Genomic DNA, 20,339 nt, shown 5'->3' with positions numbered 1-20,339 from the left:
GCTGTGAAGAAGATAAAATGCAGTCATGTGGTCAGGCATGATTATGACAAGCAGAAGGAGAAGTTTTCAGGTTAGGAGAACCCTTGAGGAGGTGTTACGTGAGTTCAGACTTGAAAGGTGGGAGGAGGTCACTCTGGGACCGCGAGGAATCGGACTCCCTGTAGGAGGAGCAGATCCGGGCTGCTGAGGTAAGAGTGCATTTGGCATATCGGCAGAGTGGAAGCCAAGGGTGGCTGGAACCTAGAGAGTGAGGGGACAGTGCACAGGGGCAGAAGAGCTAGACGGGCCCCCGCTGTGCACCGTTGCAGGTCATGGGAAGCGTTGGATGTTATTTGATTCTGGCAGAAACCATTGGGGCTTTTCAGCAGTGCCCGATGTCTGTTTTATGCTTTGGAAAGGTCCGTGTGGTTGCTGGGCAGAGGGTGGCCAGGAGGTGACACTATGGTGAAACAATGGTATGAGTGTCCCCTCCACTTTTGGAGCCAGAAGCAAGGGTCCTGTGAGCACTGTTGGAGTAGCCCAGGCCAGAGATGTGATGCAGTCATGCACCTGTAACAACGTTTCGGTCGGTGACAGCAGCCCCTTAAGATTATAGTACCGTGTGTTTACCTTTTCTATGTTTAGATACACAAATACTTACCATTGTGTTACAGTTTCCTCCAGTGTTCAGGACAGTCACCTGCTCTACACGTTTGTAGCCTGGAAGCAATAGGCTGTACCATGTAGCCTAGGTGTACATTAAGAATACACCATCTAGGTTTGTGTAAATACACTCTATGATGTTCGCGCAATGACGAAATCGCCTAAGAATGCATTTTTCAGATTGTGTCCCTGTCATTAAGCAGCACCTGGCTGTACCTGGAGCGGGTGTGTAGCAGTGGAGATGGGGTCAGATCCAGCTCCATGGTGAGGCAGGCAGTTGTTTGCTAATAGGGTGGCAGAGAGAAGGGACGTAGAGCAGGGAATTAATTTAGGGTGATGCCCAGGAGCTTTGCTACACAACTGTGCTGGCGTGCTGCCCCTACTGAAATAGCGAAAGCCTTGGGGTGGGTGTGGGTGTGGGAATTGCTAGCTTATCTTTTGTCTAGTTTTTTTCTTGAGACAGTCTTGCTCTGTTGCCCAGGCTGGAGTGCAATGGTGCGATCTCAACTCACTGCAATCTCCACTTCCCAGGTTCAAGAGATTCTCCTGTCTCAGCCTCCCAAGTAACTGGGATTACAGGCATGTGCCACCATGCCCGGCTAATTTTTGTATTTTTAACAGAGACAGGATTTTACCATGTTGGCCAGGCTGGTCTCAGACTCCTGACCTCAGGTGCTCTGCCCACCTTGGCCTCCCAAAGTGCTGGGATTAGAGACATGAGCCACCATGCCCAGCCATTTTTAAACTTTTTTTTTTTTTTTTTTTTGAGACAGAGTTTCAATCTCATTGCCCACACTGGAGTACAGTGGTGCGATCTCAGCTCACTGCAACCTGCGCCTCCTGGATTCAAGTGATTCTTCTGCCTCAGCTTCCTGCGTAGCAGGGATTACAGGCATGTGCCACCACGCCCAGCAAATTTTGTATTTTTAGTAGAGACAAGGTTTCTCCATGTTGGCCAAACTGGTCTTGAACTCCTGACCTCAGGTGATCCGCCCACCTCGGCCACACGCCTGTAATTGCTGGGATTACAGGCGTGAGCCAACGTGCCTGGCCATCTTTAAACTTCTTAAAAGTACAGATGATACAATATACCTGTTATACAGAAGTCAGATTTTTAGGACAGGGAATCTGATTTCTGAGAAAACTTTAATAGAAGCCAAAATAACAAATAATGCTTCTGACCAAATTATCTTCTCTCAAAAAGGATGTTTCTTCACAAATGTTGAAGCTTCATTTTTGTTCTTTATTAAAAACAAAAATATGATCTTACACAATAAGCTTTACAAAATCGAACAAAAACGTGGATATATGTGCTTTTTCCTGGGGCCGCATGAGATTCTTTATATAACGTATCAGACACCCCACACCAAAGCCTCCCGGCAAACAGTGGGATTTCAGAAAACAGTACGTTAAAGTACTCAAGACATCGCACTCTTTGTTAGAAGAGAAACTTTTTCAATTGTATTTCGCGGCCCAGGAGCCTGTATTCTCAAGATTTGGAAAAGAAGCTGACCCAGGGTTTCGTTATTTTGGGGCAGCATGGATCTGATTAAAAAGCCCTGCTGTTGACCTTCAGCCAGACTGCCCTTTACCCAGTCGACTCATCTGAAAAATAAAGACTTGGAATTATATGACTATATTTCTGAGGTCTCTTTCCAGCTGCAGGTTCTCTTAATCTGCTATACAGGTTGAGTATCTTTTATCCAAAATGCTTGAGACCAGAAATATTTTGGATTTTTGATTTTTTCAGAATATGGAATATATACATGTATACATAATGAGATATCTTGGGGGTGGGACCTAAGTCAAAATACAAAATGTGTTTGTTTTATATAGACCTTATACACATAGCCTGAAGTTAATTTAATACAATACTTTTCGTAATGTTGTGCATGAAACAAAGCTTGTGTACATTAAACCATCAGAAAGCAAAGGCGTCACTGTGACCGCCCCCTGGGTTCATCTTGCCCGCTGCCCAGGTGGAGCTGACTTACCAAGATGGGAATTGCAATAGAGAAAGAGTTTAAGTCACACAGAGCTGGCTAAGTGGGAGACTGGAGTTTTATTACTTAAGTCAGTCTCCCCCAAAATTCAGAGGCTAGGGTTTTTCAAGGATAATCTGGAGGGAGGTGGGGACTAGGGAGTGGGTGCTGCTGATTGGATGGGGTACAATCATAGGGGTGTGGAAAATGGTCCTTGTGCTCATGGAGTCTGCTTCTGGATGGATGGGTCCACAGGACCAGCTGGAGATCTGGATGGAGTCATCAGAAGTGCAGAAGCCTGAAAAGACATCACAAAAGGCCAATCTTAGATTCTGCAATGGTGATGTTATCTGCAGGAGTAATTGGAGAAGTTGCAAATCTGTGGCTGATTCGTTAGTCCAACAGAGGCAGTCTGGTACCCAGACAAAAAGAGGGTTTGTTTGGGGAAAGAACTGTTATCATCTTTGTTTTAAAGTTAAACTATAAACTAAGTTTCTCCCAAAGTTAGTTCTGCCTGTGTCCAGGAATGAACAAGGGCAGTTTAGACGTTAGAAGTTAGATGGAGTCAGTCAGGTCAGATCCCTTAAACTGTCAATTTTGTCATTGTTACATTTTTTGCAAAGGCAGTTTCATCACTATCTCATGTTGGTGCTCAAAAAGTTTTGGATGTTAGGGCATTTTGGATTAGGGATGCCCAACTTGTAATATATGACATTTAATGTATAATATTTCGCTACCTAAATACTTGCAAATACCTGCAATAACAAGGAGGGCCTAGATAAAAGTGAGTCTCCCTAGGTGTCCCTGTATCTGCAGCACTGAGACTGTTTGGTGTAGATACCAAATAAATACCTGAGTGAACCAATAAATACATGAATAAAAGGAGCTAGCACTGAGTAGCACATGGAGGTCATTCTTTGAGGCTGCCTGGTTATCCTTTTCTGTTATGAAGATAGGAAAGAATTGCTTTGCGTTTAGGAATTCTTAAGTGACTTAATCACTTCAGAATTTGAGTGATTTGAAAACAGTGTGACTAGAATTCATAAAACCTTTAAACCATTAAGGCTGAAAGGAACCTAGGACATTCTGGAATCAAATCCTTTCATTTCCCTGTTGGGGAAATCCAGGTGCCAGATGTTACAAGTATTTAAGTTAATAACTGGTTGAAAACTGACTAGGCGTAGGTTAAGGCTGAGGTCACTTAGCAAGACCCCAAAACCTCACTAACAATATTTAGTGTCTCTTCTGAGAAATGATATATATGATCCAGCATCCCCCAGCACTTTAAGTGCTCATCGCTGTATCTGTATATTTTTTAACAGAGAGAAAGTAAAAATTCATCAGTCTCATCACCAAACCAGTTGTGCCATAACGCTCTCATAATTTGATGAATTCGTCTGTCAGTATCTATTTTTCTTGTTTGCACACTGGCTCTCCTGCCTCTACACACATATCCACTATGTGCAATTCTGCAAACTATTTTATTTTCCCACAAATCCACGAAATCATTTATGTCAACATGTAAGATGCACACTTGTGTTTTAGTGGTCACAGAATATTTCATTTGATTCCTTCCTCATATTTAGTCATACAGTTTCTTTTTTTTTTTTTTTTTTTTTGCTATTATAAACAAAGCGGAAGTGAGCATATTTTCACATGTATATTTCATTCCTAATTGATTGTTTCCTTGAGAGACATTTCTAGAAGTAGAGCTGCTGGGTCAGAGAATAGGTGCATTCATATTTTCTTATCTGTGTTGAAAGGCATTGTAGATAATAGTCCATATTCCACTTCCTAAAATGAGAAAGTATATATATCACCTTAGATATAGGCCCCGTACAGAAATTATTTTAATAATGGTATCTCAGATCAGTTGAAAGGTTTGCCATTTTAAGGAATTATTTTAAAAGGCGAGCATTGCCTCCTTACTGTATTTATTTTAGAAGAACACGGTGCCTTCTCTATGGGATTCTTAAGGAGGGCTGGCTGTAGCCTGAAGTGGGAGCCTACCTTGTAGCTGAGACCAGAATATGGAAGCAAAGAGGTTTGCTGTGTGCTTGCTACTTCATGGAAGCTTTAAGACAATTCTTGGCAGGATGCGCTGCTGATACCTATGCAGATGATAGCCTTTAATGCTTACCAGACACTCAAGAGTAGCTTGTCCCAGGGGCTTTATTTATGGCAAATCACGGTTCTCTCCATGAGATTTAAGTACATGGTTTTCTTCCCTTCTAGAAAAGCCGGCTGGGCGTGGTGGCTCACACCTGTAATCCCAGGACTTTGGGAAGCTGAGGCAGGTGGATCACGAGGTCAATATATCGAGACCATCCGGGCCAACATGGTGAAACCCAGTCTCTTCTAAAAACACAAAGTTTAGCTGGGTGTGATGGCACATGCCTGTAGTCGCAGCTACTCAGGAAGCTGAGGCAGGAGAATCGCTTGAACCCGGGAGGCAGAGGTTTCAGTGAGCCGAGATCGTGCCGTTGCACTCCAGCCTGGCAGCAAGAGCAAGACTCCGTCTCAAAAACAAAAAGCCCACTGCACACAGACATGGGGCGTGGAGCTCCCGCCCCTTCCTATCACTGTTTCTAGTGCAAACATGGCGGTCTTGCCGCTCAGCCCTGCAGAAAAGAAAGTGATTTTCCCAGGAACTCTTATCTCATGTAGTCTGAACTTTTCCACAGAGCTGTCTGGTAGTGTCGTAGCCATGATGGAGAAGGCCGTGGGGCCTGGAATCTCCTTGCTGTGCTCTGCGGCCCCAGGCTCTGTGGACACGTGATGCGAGAGTTTTTAAAGAGTGACTTTCTTTTGTCCTTCATGATACAGCCCCCAGTCCCTCCTTTAAAATACCAGGTTGTGCTGTAATTTCAACTCTGCCTTTTGCCCTTTGACCATCTGTGTGACAAGAAAGCTATTCCAATGGTTCAGTAAGCACTGGCTGAGGCTGGCTCCCCACAGATCCAGCTCTAGGTGCTGGTGGGGACAGCCCGCCCTCTGCTGTGTGCCGTGATCCCAGCTGGAGCTGCTGCACATCCAGAGGGAGCCGCCTCAGTCATACTCCAGCAGACAGGTGCAAATGGAGTGATGCAGACAGAAAGAAAGCAAATCACACCTCAAGATTTATTTTCTTTCTAGAAACACCCGCCGGGCAGCAGAGGTCTGGATGGATGAATACAAAAATTTCTATTATGCAGCAGTGCCTTCGGCTAGAAACGTTCCTTATGGAAAGTAAGTGGCAGTTCTGCGTTCTCACAATTACTGGGGATTCTTGGGGTGCGGGGGTGGGAGGTAAGGGACTGCCATCAGGGTTGAGGACAGCTACCCACGTGCCAAGGCGGGAAGGGGTTGTGGGCACAGGAGCGTGGGCAATCCACACCACACCACCTGCCCCAACCCCGATCTCCTCAGCAGGTTTTCAAGTTTGATGTAGAAAGCCCATCTATTCTTAAAATTTATAAAGGAATCTTATTTCCTTCTCCAGTATTCAGAGCAGATTGGAGCTTAGGAAGAAACTTAGCTGCAAGCCTTTCAAATGGTACCTTGAAAATGTCTATCCAGAGTTAAGGTAAGTCCCCAGGGATCTGGGGTTTCACTTTATAAGGGCTTAGAAACCAGTAAGGCCAGAGAAGCAGCAGAGGGGAAATGGAGGTGCTGCTGCAGGCATGAGACTGGGCACCTGGGCCCCAGTGAGAGTCTGTGGTCTCACCCCATGGCGTGGACCTGAGAATCTGTTCCCAAGTTGGCCTGCTGCTCTCCATCCTGCAGAGCTGCCCTCCCATGCTTCAGAGTCCCAGAGGCAGTCCCTTGGTTTTGGCTTGTTCTCCATTGGCAAGGTGATGGGCTGGGTGACCCGGAGGACTGGTGTCTGACAGACCCTTTTTGAGTGTCTGGGAGCAGTCTCCAGCCTCCGCAAGCGTGCGCTGTCTGCGGCCAGCCCTCAATCCCCTCCGCCGGGCGCCTTCGCCTGCCTCTGATCTGCTGCGCTCACCCTTGCTGCTCCTGTGGGCCAGCAGGTAATGGCCCCAACAAGGCTCCGAGCGTGGGGACCTGCCCACGTGCCTCCCTCCTCCCAGCTGGCTTAATCACGTGTGAGACAGGAGTAATAATGCCGCTGCCCTGCGGCCCTCCGGAGGATTCGTGGCAGAAACACCTTTCCGAGCATTATTTCCACACCCGGCCTCTTGTTTTAAGCGAATACAAGCTCCCATCCGGAGGGACCCGCTGATAACCTACCTGTGGATCCGCTGGGGTGGAGGAGCCACCTGCACTTCGTCTTAAAGGACTGTCAGGCAGATCGTGCCTTAATGCGGCACATTCCTTATTCTAAATATTCCCAGAGCATTTTACAGCGGCTCACATATCTCCAGCACAGTGCCTGAATGCAAGACTTGCCACCATTATCTTTCCGCTAACGGCTCCTTCAGAGCCCTTGTCATGGAGATTTGTTGGACAGTTAGGTAATGCGGCCTCTCTGTGTTGCTCCTGTTCGCTCACTTGGCTCTTTGGAACCATTTCCTCTGCTTTTCAAGTAACATGTCAGGCGCCAGGTGGCCCATCCCCCCTAGGAGGAGAACAGGAGAGAACACAGCGTCCTTCTCCCTCGGATCCCTGCCGCGCAGGACAGTTTTTGCTGGGGATTAAGAGCAGCAGTGGTCACCAGTGGGAAACCGCTGATCATCAACTCTCCATCAGCCAAAGCGGGGCTTCACTTCAGTGGATTTTAACCCAACCATGCTACTCACTTTGCTTTTTCAGTCACAGTGGACTGCAGTTTCTCACAGAGGTCACCCATGGTTTGTAGTGACACTGGGCCCTGCACCCACTGAAGACCACACCTGAGCACCATCCCAGCTGGCAAATCTGCTTCCCCTACCTCTGGGGGGTGAGGGAGACGCCAGCCTCATGTTTTGTGTCTGTAATATCACTGCCATTTACTGAGTACTTCCTACGAGCCAGGCACCGGGCCGCGTGCTTTACACAAAATGTTTTATGTAACGCTTGCAGCAGATCTGGGCAGCCCGTAGCCTACGAAAGGGCAAATCGAGCTTCAGAGGAAGGGAGTCTTGCCTGAAAGCCAGCACCTGGCAGAGTTGGGCTGAGGTTCGGATCTGGTTCTGAAGCATGTTGTTTTTCCTCGTGGCTGTGGCTTTGTTCGCATCAGGCCACCTGACAAGTCTACTCACCTTTCCCGTCTTGACTGAATAAAGGTCAGATCCTAAGTGTATTGGAAAGTTCAAGGCAACAGGATCTGGCCACACTGATTTTCTAAATGACCTCCAATAAGACTAACATTGAAGAGTATCAGGAGCTTTTCCTTCCTTTCCAAAAAAAAAAAAAAGACCTGATATAGAATATAAAGAATACTTCTCCAACATACAGTCTTAAAGTGTTGGAAGTCCAGAGCCGGGGAGAAATGCCGTGTCCCTGACACACACTACCTGTGGTAGGAAGGGGCACGATGCCTGGTCACTGGGTCTTTCTCTCGTTCCTATCACCTGTCATGAAACCGATGAGAAAGGGGCTGGTGGACGGGAGCTGGTGGTCATGTGCAATTAAGCAGGTGATTCTCACCTTGTTTTTCAGGGTTCCAGACCATCAGGATATAGCTTTTGGGGCCTTGCAGCAGGGAACTAACTGCCTGGACACCTTGGGACACTTTGCTGATGGTGTGGTTGGAGTTTATGAATGTCACAATGCTGGGGGAAACCAGGTATGTGCATGGGGAAGCCAGGTCACCTGCAGGCCCAAAGAGAGCAGAGTCGGGGGTCCTGAGGTTAGAAGTCCTAGCTACCACCTTTCTCCTGGGATAAGTGATGTCTTTGAGGAAGCGCCTGGCTCCTGCTGGCCACAGCCTCTTTGGCAGCCAGCCCCAGGGCCAGATAGGATGTCACACACTTTGGCGCATCAGCTCTGTCATCAGCTTCGGACCAGGCTCTGCTGCAGTGGCAAGGGTGCACTGGTCACAGTTGCTGGTTGCAGGGCCCTTGGTCTTCTTCCCGCCAGCTCTGTCCTCTCGGCCACGTGCACTCAACCCCAAAGCACTCATTCTGCCTCTGCGTCTGGCCCCAGAATATGATGTCTACACCTGCCTGGTACCCCTATATAACAGATTCTGAACTGTGGGCACTAAGGCAGCTGCTAGTTACAGCCCCTGCCTGTTAGATGATAATAGTTTAAGATAGAAGATATTCAGTATTAATTGCTTCAGTTACACACATACACACCTTTTCCTAGAGGCATAAAATCTCACAACTGCCAGGCGCAGTGGCTCACGACTGTAATCCCAACACTTTGGGAGGCTGAGGTGGTTGGATCACCTGAGGTCAGGAGTTCAAGACCAGCCTGGCCAACATGGTGAAACTCATCTCTACTAAAAATACAAAAAATTAGCCAGGCGTGGTGGTGGGCATCTGTAATCCCAGCGACTCGAGAAGCTGAGGCAGGAGAATTGCTTGAACCTGGGAGGCGGAGGTTGCTATGAGCCGAGATCGCACCATTGCATTCCAGCCCGGGCTACAAGAGCACAAAACTGTCTCAAAAAAAAAAAAAAACACTACCTTCTCTTCTCCTGTCATCGCAAAGGAGAGGCAAAATGAAGGCTTGATGGGTCCAGCTGAGACTTTGGATTCTAAAAACAGTTTTCCCATGAGATAATAACAGGGATTGGGTGAAAATCCTGTGTCCTCTTACCACCTTCCTGAAAACTTGCCTGGCGCTGGGAGAGCCTGCAGTTTTTAAAAAGGCAGGTTAACTCCGTGTATGTATCCTGAATGTATTGATTTCTTAACTTTCTTTAACTGGAAGTATTTTTGAAAGGGGGCATGTGCTTTTGTGTAAAGCTGGGTGTGCCTCCCAAGTGAGTGTCCAGGCAGACCACAATCCACAAATACCTTGACTCCTTTCTTCACTTGGTGATGTGGTTTTAGCAGTTACTTGCAATGGCCTGGACATCCTAAATTAGAAGAGAGAGAGGAACCTGCCTGCCTGGGACTTGACTGGGCCAGTGCCCATCCAGCATGGGCATGGGGCAGGTAGCCAGGGCCTGGCCCAGGTTCCCCTAAATCCTCAGCCCTTAAATAGAAGATATTTGGCTTTGATGAGTCAGAAAATAAGAGACAGCCTCATTTTCTCGTGTGGTTTTGGTAGAGTTGATCCTGGATTCTCCGTATCAGCGTCAGCAGTCTCGATGGTTTGGAATAGCTAAATGTGATGCTGTGTTTGGGAAAGAGCCAGTGGGTCAGGTTTGCTGACAGGTATGAGTGTGCTTCCAGTGCCTGTGCACGTGTGTGACACACACACACACACAATAGCACATACGCTCATCACGTTCTCACACAACAGCTCTCTTCTCATGATTCCTGGGCTCAGTCCTCCTCTCTTCCTTATGCACATGCACCTAGACTCATGTGCTGCTTCTTTCTTCTTTTTCTCTGTTACTCAAATGCAGAGCTTGTTTTGCTGTCTGTTTCCTATACATGACTTCATATCATTGATCTCTGTCCTTTTGAGAAATACTGTTGGAGGGTTTTCTACTTGGCGGTACTATTTTGTTAGAGAAAGGGATTAGGAGGTAAACAAAGCAATCCCTCGCCTCCTCACAGTGGAGTTCTTGAAGTGGAGGAGCCACTGTGGGTTATGAAACAGAGGAGGCACCTGCTCACCTCTGTGCTGTCCGGGTGGCTGCACCTCCTGTTATTCCTGTTGCCCTCACCTCCATGTTTAATCACGAGCTTCCCTCTGCCGCGTGGCAGGACTGCATGCCATTCCCAGACTCCCAGGCCCTGGCGTCTGTGTGTAGCCTCTGGGCTGTGAGGACACTCCCGGGGAGCAGGCTTCAGGTGTGGGTGCACACACAAGCCAGCCTTTGGCTGTAGCCTAATGGACCAGTTTTAGGTATTTCACACTGTAGCAGCTGAGCCCCCGTGGGTACTCATCACAGGCCCCACCAATGTCAGGAGTCACCTGGAGGGAGGAACCCATACAGAGGGAGGGAAGGACAAAGAGAGTGGAAGACGAAGCGGGTAAAAGGAGGAGGAGCCAGCTGGTATTGGCGGGGTGGGCAGAGGCGGAGGGGAAGGTGCCGTCCCCGCTGTGACCATGCTTCTGTGTCTTTGTAGCCCCTCCTTCCAAGACCCTGCCGTTAACTGTGTTCTCAGTCACTGCTGGGAAGTGGGGGCCCAAGGGACTCACTCAGAGGTGATGGAGGGCCCTGTGCGGTGCTGTTGTGGCTCCTGTTGTGGTCCAGGTGTGATTGGAGGAGGCGTCTCGCAGGCTGTGTTCCTTCTACACTGATCACAGCATGTTTCTTTCCACGGTTTGGGCTTCATTCTTGAGATCTGGAAAGCAGTGAGCTTGGGAAGAGATATTTTGTATGTTTCCATCTAGAACTTAGTGAAAATCCACCAAAATGCCCTCAGAGAAGCGGAGCTCCGTGAGGAAGGGGGAGGTGCTGGTTCCTATTCTCAGCAAGCTGGGTTTCGTCTAAACCGGACAGACGGTGCTGCAGGGCTTGGTCGGTCACACAGCATTAATGCGGGTTTCACCAAACACAGACGTGGATAATTCGTGTGGGGCTGGGTGAAGCTTACCTCTGGTCTGTGGATGACAAAACGGACGACGTGCCCACCCAGGTTCCGTACTGTCTGGGTGTTGGGCCTCTTGTGATCTCTGGCCAGCCTCACTTCCGTGTTTAATCACTGGAGCTCCCGCTGTCACTCTGCAATGTTCTAATGATTCACGGAAGGTTGGAGAGGTCACTCCTCTCTGAGTCGGCACCTCTGCTGGAAGGCGACACACCTTATGCTACAGCACATTAAACAGAAGCGTGTGTCCAGGCCCCAGCCGAGAGAGTTGGTCATCAGAGTCTCTGGCCCCAGCTTCATCCCCCGTGCGTCAGGCTCTGTGACTGGCTCGCCCCACCGCCAGCATTGCTCCTTAATTACTGCACAGCTGGTAACACGAGACAGAGTCCGGGCCCTGTGGAGGCAGCAGGTCTACGGGAACCAAAGACTTGTGCAGCTGCTGCCTGTGACCCTCCTCACCTGCCCTCAGGAGGACAGCCTGTGTCCCGCCTTCAGGGCTGTGGCCCTCGCCCCCGCCCCCTCGTCCTGCCCAGTAGAGGGTCTCCAGGATTCCTCGCTGCACGGTGGGGGCACTGAGCAGAGGGCACAGTGCTGAGGGCAGCCACAGCACAGACCTTTGACACAGGGCACCCATTCCTCGCCTCTGCACGAACTTCAGGGGTCAGCGAAGGGCTGTGCCAAGGAATCAACAAGATTGGATCTGCAGGGCGCTTCTCCCGCTCTGCTTTTGCTTTTCCTTTTTGCTAACGGTGCAGCCATTACTGTTCTCACACGCGGGCTTTCCCTTCGTTTCCAGCAGTAAGTGGTGACTCCCTGCCCGCTCTCAGTCCCCCTCCAATGGCCACATCCTGGAATTGCTCAGATAACTTTTTTTTTTTTTTTTTTGAGGTGGAGTTTGGCTGTGTTGCCCAGGCTGGAGTGCAGTGGTGCAATCTCAGCTCACTGCCACCTCCGCCTCCCAGGTTCAAGCCATTCTCCTGCCTCAGCCTCTCAATTAGCGGGGATTACAGGCACGTGCCACCACACCTGGCTAATTTTTGTATGTTTAGTAGAGACAGGATTCCACTATGTTGGCCAGGCTGGTCTCGAACTCTTGACCTCAAGTGATCCACATGCCTCGACCTCCCAGAGTGCTGGGGTTACAGGCGTGAGCCACCACACCCAGTCTGCCCAGAGAACTTTTACTAAATGCTGATGCCGGTTGCTGTGCCCAGAGAGCCTGATCTAATTTGTCAGGGTCAGAGGGCACCACCAGATCTTTAAGAGCTACCAAGTGATTCTAAATGAGGATTTGGCCTGGTGCAGTGGCACACACCTGTAATTTCAGCACTTTAAGAGGCTAAGGCAGGAGGATTGCTTGAGGCCAGGAGTTCAAGACCAGGCTGGACAACATAGGGAAGCTCCGTCTTTACCAAAAAAAAAATTAGCCGGGTGTGATGGCCTGTACCTGTAGTCCAAGCTACTCAGGATGCTGAGACAGGAGGATTGCTAAAGCCCCAGAGGTCGAGGCTGTAGTGAGCTGTGATTGCACCACTCCACTCCAGCCTGAACAGCAGAGTGAGACCGTGTTTCTAAAATAATACAAATTAGGACCAGGCAAGGTGGCTCATGCCTGTGATCCCAGCACTTTGGGAGGCCGAGATGGGCAAATCATGAGGTCTGGAGTTCGAGACCAGCCTGGTCAACATGGTGAAACTCTGTCTGTACTAAAAATACAAAAGATTAGCTGGGTGTGGTGGTGGGCACCTGTAATCCCAGCTACTTGGGAAGCTGAGGCAGGAGAATCGCTTGAACCAGGGAGGTGGAGGTTGCAATGAGCCGAGATCGCACCACTACACTCCAGCCTGGGCGACGGTGTGAGATTCTGTCTCAAAAAAATAAATAAACATTTTAAAAAATGGGAGTTGAGGAGCAGGGGTTTTCTAGTGGAAAGATGAACACATCAGCAGGTACAATGTGACGTGAGACGGCAGGATGACATGATGCATGTTGATGCATGTTATAGCCTCAGCTTGGGAGCACCTTACTCCCTGGGCTACTGTCTAATCAGTGCTTTCCAGTAGAACCATGTGCTATGATGGGATGCTCCAGATCTGCCATTCAGTATATCAGCCACATTGTGGCAACTGGGCACTTGAAATATGACTAGTGTGAATTACAAGTTTAATTTCATTTCATTCTGGTGAATTTAAATGTAAATGACCCCGTGTGCCCTGTAGCTAGCACATTAGACAGTGTGGCTCAGATGTTCCAGCTCACAAACCTGCTGTGCGTGAGTCCTCTCTGAACTAACAGAAAGTGATGCTTTTTTGCATAGCATGTGACACGGATGAGAAACGAGAGGGTAAGTAATATTTCCCAACTGAAAATAGGGCCTGGTGCTTTGGAAGAGTGAGGTTTGTTATCTGGTTTCCTGCTGAACCTTGGCAGACACACAGGAAATGAGAAAATGAATGGCCATGCCTTTTAAGAGTGGCAGCTCAAAAAAGCATTTCTTAAATATTTATGAACTTTATTTTACAAATTCAGATAATTGAAATGCAACAGAAGAACAAAACGGCAACCAGCTCTGTTGTTTGCCCAGCTGAATTAGTTTTTCTGGAATCCTATGTAAAGTCTGCTTTACAGTAATTAAGCACACAATAGCAAGGAGGTTAGAGAAACATTCAGACATGATCTTTAACTGGGTGTCAGCAGACCATCCAGCATCTGCCAACACCTGCTGCCAAGGACAGTCTGGAACCCTTCTCCATACCAGCGTTGTCCCCCTTACTCAGGACTCTCCTCTTCATCGTGAGTGGGCGTCTCTATGTGCCACAGTTTCAAATGTCCTTTGTGGTGTCCCTGGCACCTGTGAGTGCAGGGACAGAACAATGTGCTTCTTTCTTGCCCTCTCCATCCTGAACGCCATCTGCATACGGGAAATACCCACGGCTTCCTCTCTACACTCCACACCTTCCATACTCTGTGACCCAGTGAATAGGAAAAAAACAAGCTGCTTTTCCTCCTTTATACTCTCACCAAACTTCTCACCTCTGACACCAGCCAAATGGGCTTTTCCCCCCACACCAAGCAATTCTCCAATTCTCTGCAGACACTGAGTGTCCTACCTGTCAATTCAGTTCTGACACTGCCTACCCAGAGTTAGCACAGACCCCATGGGTTAAAGGCTTCCTCCCACAAGATGCTCCTGCTTCAGATGCCAGTCACAAGTCCAAGTTGTCACCTGCTGTGTGACTCTAACTCAGGGCTCCCACAACCTCACCTTGAATTCATTCATTTGCAAGAACAGTTCATAGAACTCAGGGAAATGGTTTACTTCCTGGTTTACCTGTTTATTAGGAAAGACTGAAACCCAGGAGCAGCTGGATGGGAGAGATGCATAGCGCACGGTGTGGAGCTGGGGTGTCGGAGCTTCCATGCCTTCTCCAGGTGTGCCCTCTCCAGGTGTGCCCTCTCCAGGTGTGCTGCTCTCCCAGCGCCTCCGTGTGTCCGGCAGCCACATCCCGGAGTGCAGGGACTTTGACGGAGGCCTCATCACATGGGCATGATCTCCAGCTCCTCTCCCCTTCCCAGAGGATGGGGTGGTGGGGGACTGACCCGTTTCAAGCTTCTCAGCATAACCTGGTCTTTCTGGTGACCAGCCCCATCCAGGAGCCCATTAGAACAAAAGACACTCCCATCACCCAAGAAATTCCAAGGGATTAGGAGCTGTCTGTCAGGAACCGAAGTCAAAGACCAAACACTAGAATGAAAGACGGTCTGAAAACCCCTGTGGCTCAGGAAATGGCAAGCGTTTTAGGAGCCTTGTGGTTGTGCCAGAAACCAGGGGCAGAGACCAAATAATTATGTTTATGGTGTCATACTATCCCAGAGTATGGGTGATGTGGAGTGCCTGTGGGTGCTTAGAAGAGCTGGCTGGAACCCACCGATGTTGAATGACAACATCATAGAATGTTGGGATTCGACTCAAAGTCGGGTGGCCTTCCCCAAAGAATGTGGCCGGCAGGAGTGGGTGGGTCAGGGCTCCCTCCACACCGTGTTTGGGATGCCACAATGCACAGGCCAAGCAGGTGCTTCTACTCTAGGACTCTTCAGAGCCTTTAATAGACTGAATTTCCAAGGGATAAACACAGCACAACATCTGTTTCCCAAATTTATTTGACCTAGAATCCGTTTTTCCTAGAATTCCTCATGGAGTAGAATGTGAGGAACACAAATTAAGAGGTGAGAAAATGGAAGACCTGGGAAATGAGCAGGCTTGCCCAAGCCTCCCTCCCTGTTAGGGGAGAAGGAAGTCTTCAGACAGGTGAAGGTCTCTTCACTGCTTCCTAGATGGGCATCCGTGCCTCTGCATCCCCTCTGCTGATGCTGAGGGCTGGAGATGGCGCACCCCGCCACTGGTTATGTAAGGTCTGAATGCTGGACTCTTTAGGGTTTGGTTTGGTTTGGTTTGGTTTGGTTTTGTGACAGGGTCTCGGTCTGTCACCCAGGCTAGAATGCAGTGGCACAATCACGGTTCACTGCAGCCTCAGCTTCCCAGGTTCAAGCGATCCTTCCACCTCAGCCTCCCAAGTAGCTGGGACCACAGATGTACACTACCACACCCGGTCAACTTATTTTTAGTACAAACAAGGTCTCGCCATGTTGCCTAGGCTCTCGAACTCCTGGCCTCAAGCAGTTCTCCCGCCTTGGCTCCCAAAGTGCTGGGATTATAGGCCTGAGTCACCACACCCGGCTGAATCGTCAGCTTTTGATGTTTTTCTAATGATGGACTATTGGTTCCAACATGATGTAGGTACTAGGCAGTGAGGCTTCTTTAAACACTATTTATTCCTTTCCTTACTCTGTTTCCAAGAACCAAGAAAAAAGAAAAACAGTGTCTTCATAGCACATAATAGTTACAGAATACATTTATTTGTGTGTCTTTCATTTTCCCCACTAGAAAGTGAGCCTAGCTGTGTGACAGCACCTGTGTCATGCAGGTGTGCAGCAGGTGGTCATGGGACAGACCGACGGAAAGACAGGCAGACGGAGGGAGGGGAGGGCCACCGCAGCGTGCCAGGGCTTAGAGTGGAAGGGGATGGAAGCAGATAGTGAGTCCCTATGGGGTTTTAAGCTGGAAAAGGCCTTGCTGCCTCTGGATATTAAGGGGTGTTCATCCCTTTGAGTGGGACAAGTGGAGAGTGATGGTCAGAAGCCCCGTCCCTGCTGTGGCCCTCCCCGGAACAGGTTCTGGCCTCCTCTGCCGCCTGGGACCATGTCTTGTTTAGTATCCAAAATGGTTGTCCTCTCACCCTGTCGCAGCCTATAACTTGTGTGTGTTTATATGTATATATGTGTTTCTGTTTGTTAACATCACGGGCTTGTGATTTAAACACTCTCTAGCTCAGTTTTCTCATCTATAAAATGAGAATAATAGTAGCCCTCATGGAGCTGTTGTATAAAGGGCTTAAAATAATGCCTGGCACATAGCACCTGATTAAATTTAGCTGTAATGTGTGCGGAGAAATGCATAGATCTATTCCTCCCGTTTTCAGAGGGCTTCATGAGTATCCATAGATTAATTAGCATTCACTTAGGAGGCTATACATGATATATTTTGCTTCGATATGCAATGTGTTATTTACTAGAGTCCACATTCATCAATGCTGTTTGCAGGCTATACCTGCATGAGGGCAGTCATCCCAAAACAGCATGGGTGGACCAGTTGCCAAGTGTCTACCTGGTGTATAACCAAGCTTGTGCCACAGTTTTTACAATTCGCACTGAATTATAGAAAAATGAACAAGGCAGTCTAACTTGTATTTGGGGCTAAAATAGTTAATAGTTTTATTTTAGTTACTGAGATCCTCAAAGCAGTTCTGCACATCACTCAGCCATCTGACTGCTCAATTGTGAGGTTCTCCCACACCTCTGGTGTTATAAATTTGCCGTTAGCAAAAAGTAATTCTTTCGTTCTCAGGTGGCTCAGGGGTTCTGAATCTAAGCTCCGCACCCTGACCCCTTTCCTTTTGGAGCCCTCATTGGTGCCCCTTCGTTCCTTTCACAGCCCGGTGCATAGCACGCCTCTGACTTCTGGTTTTGTGTTCCAGGAATGGGCCTTGACAAAGGAGAAGTCGGTGAAGCACATGGATTTGTGCCTTACTGTGGTGGACCGGGCACCGGGCTCTCTTATAAAGCTGCAGGGCTGCCGAGAAAATGACAGCAGACAGGTACGGCTTGCAGGCACCCGTGGGTGCCCATGATTAACCCAGACCAGGGCAGCCACGGCCTGCGCCCTCTTGCTCTGCGCAGCCTCACGAAGCATCCATCTCTGCGTGTATTTAGGTGTTCTTTTGCATCACTATAAATAATGTCTAGCCACCCTATTGGACTTAAGCCACAAGCCTACTGTTGCTTATTTCTGATTATATTCTCATTCTCTTCCCTATGCCACTGAAAATTTTAAAGAGAAATTGTCTATTTTTGTTTAATCATCAAATACTTTTTTCTATTTAAATTTACAGAAATTCTAAATGATTAATGTTCAAATGGATGGTACTTGATACATAATGCAAGTGTGTGTCTGTATATGTGTGTACATATATATACACACATATATACACATACCACATATAGATACACATATACACGCCACATATATACATATATAGACACCACATATACACATACATGCACACCACATATATATACATATATACACATACACACATATATACACACCACATATATACACGCCACATATATACACGCCACATATATATGCATATATACACACCATATATACATATATACACATACCACATATATACATATATACGCCACATACATATATACATGCCACATATATACATATAAACACACACATATATACATGCCACGTATACATATATACACGCCACATATATACATATACATGCCACATATATACATATATACAAACACCACATACACATATATACACACACCACATATATATACACGCCACATATATATACATATGTACAAACCACATATACATGCCACATATGTATGCATATATACATGCCACATATATACATATATATGCCACATAGACATATATACATGCCACATGCATACACATATAAACTACACATATATACATGCCACATATACATATATACACATGCCACATATATACATATACATGCCACATATATATACATATACAAACACCACATATACATATATACACACACCACATATATACACGCCACATATATACATACATGCTGTATACATATATACACACCACATATACACATATATACATGCCATATATACATACATGCCACATATATATACATGCCACATATATGTACATAACACCACAGATTTACATATATACATACCACATATATACATATACATAGCACCACCGATATATATGTATATATACACGTCACATATACATATATACACACCACATGTATACACATATATACACATACACACACACATACAAACACAGTTTCTTTAATCATTTCAGAATAGACTTTCTACCTGCCTTCTAAGCTGGTTTTCTCTGACATATTCCCTTGTAGCAGCTTGTGGGCACACGCTTTCTCAAGGCATGGGGTAACAGTGTTAAGAATAGGAATGCAAGCACAAAAGGTCGTCCTAGCATGCCCATACTTGGAATGCCTGCCCCTGTTCTTACAGTTGGTCCTTAGAGATAGATGGGATGTAGGGAAACTGAGGCTCGGAGCCTACTGGAGCCAAGTGTGTATATATATACGTATATATATACGTATATATTTCAACCCCAAGACTCAGGCTAACCCTAGTCCAACCCTAATTTCACAGCACGGAAAGCTGAGGCTCAGAAAGTCATTGCCTCCAACCTAGAGTCATCTGGGAAGACCAGGCCAGGACCGAGTCCCCTGTTCAGACCCCAGTTGTCAGGGAGATGCTTGCAGAGGGCCCTCTTTCACCTGTCTGTCTCCAAACCCCTGCGCCAGCTCTGGGTGCTCCTCCTTCCCTGCTCTGTGGAGTCCCAGATTCCTGGCAGCGGGAGCCCCTCTGTAGGGTTCTGGTCATAATCCACATCTCTAAATGTCCATCTGTATTGATGACTTGATACCAAAATGTGTAAGGGAGTGCCTGTTAAACAAGAGAGGGCTACCATTGCTTGGACCCAAACCACCTAGAAACTGCCTCCCTCACTGGCCCCTCAAGAGGAAGCTCCTCGAGGGCAAGGCTGGCATCTGCTGAGCCAAGTACTGGGTGAGTCTCAAACACATTCCCCTGGGATGTAACGGAGCAGAGCTGTCTGGATGTAACGGATTGATAAAGTGATGACTTTATGACACCTTTTTAAAAAACAAATGGTTACTTCAATATTGCTTAATTTCAAGAACTGACAGGTGTTTCTGCTTCAGTCCCAGTTTTGGGGAACCATAACTGACATGCCTTAGGACCTTCGTGAAGCATGAGAAGACCTATCAATAAAGTTTTTCTGGATGTATGGCGTGTCTAAATGGGGATCTGTTAGGTTTTCAACCCCAAGACTCAGGCTATTATAGAGGATGTGGGGGCCATTTCAGTAGGGTCTGGCTGCCTTGAAAATCTGTGCTGCACCCCCGCCACCACAGTCCCATCAGACAGACATCAGAGCCGACAAGGCCACCTGTGTGAGACGGAGCTGGGGTTTGGTTATTGTTTTTCTACGGTTCTTCATTTAGCTGATGCTTTGACACATGACAGGCAGTCCCTCCAGTGGACAGAATCAGATTCCGTTCATTCCCAATTCTTTGTTGAGAAGATTCCTGGCCGCTCAGAGTGACAGGGCAGCCTCAATACACACTTTACATGATAATGGAGAGAAACAGCATGAGGGGTGATTGACAGAAACGAGGGAGCGGGAAATGAAAGAGGAAATGATGGGCACTTAGCAAAAGCCTCCCCTGGCTCCTCTGATTGCACTGTCTTTCCCTGTTGGCAAGAACTCCAGGTGAGCAGGTGGATGGAAATAAGGCAGGCAGGGTCCAGGTGACAACATCCTTGTGGTGTTTCACGCAGGTCGGGTCCCCAACACTGGGCTCCTCTGCTTGCACCGGCTCTTCCCTGCCTCACTCACTGGCCCCTCGAGAGGAAGCTCCTTACAAAT

General features: G+C 47.7%; 1 protein-coding gene across 2 annotated transcripts in view; it reads left to right on the top strand.

Annotated features, from left to right (window-relative positions):
* The window catches only part of LOC105499152 (polypeptide N-acetylgalactosaminyltransferase 2), a 224,600-nt gene that overhangs the window by 202,059 nt on the left and 2,202 nt on the right, over positions 1-20,339 (top strand). For both annotated transcript variants that reach the window (XM_011771621.3, XM_011771622.3), the window contains exons 12-15: positions 5,760-5,852; positions 6,106-6,189; positions 8,208-8,334; positions 17,302-17,421. In XM_011771621.3, coding sequence (XP_011769923.1) covers positions 5,760-5,852; positions 6,106-6,189; positions 8,208-8,334; positions 17,302-17,421 — 424 coding nt within the window. The remainder of the gene's footprint in view (positions 1-5,759; positions 5,853-6,105; positions 6,190-8,207; positions 8,335-17,301; positions 17,422-20,339) is intronic.

Source organism: Macaca nemestrina, chromosome 1 (assembly GCF_043159975.1).
Source record: "Macaca nemestrina isolate mMacNem1 chromosome 1, mMacNem.hap1, whole genome shotgun sequence".
In the NCBI taxonomy this organism is placed as follows: domain Eukaryota; kingdom Metazoa; phylum Chordata; class Mammalia; order Primates; family Cercopithecidae; genus Macaca; species Macaca nemestrina.
Note: the sequence above shows the minus strand (reverse complement) of the source record. Positions and strands in the feature narration are given on the sequence as shown.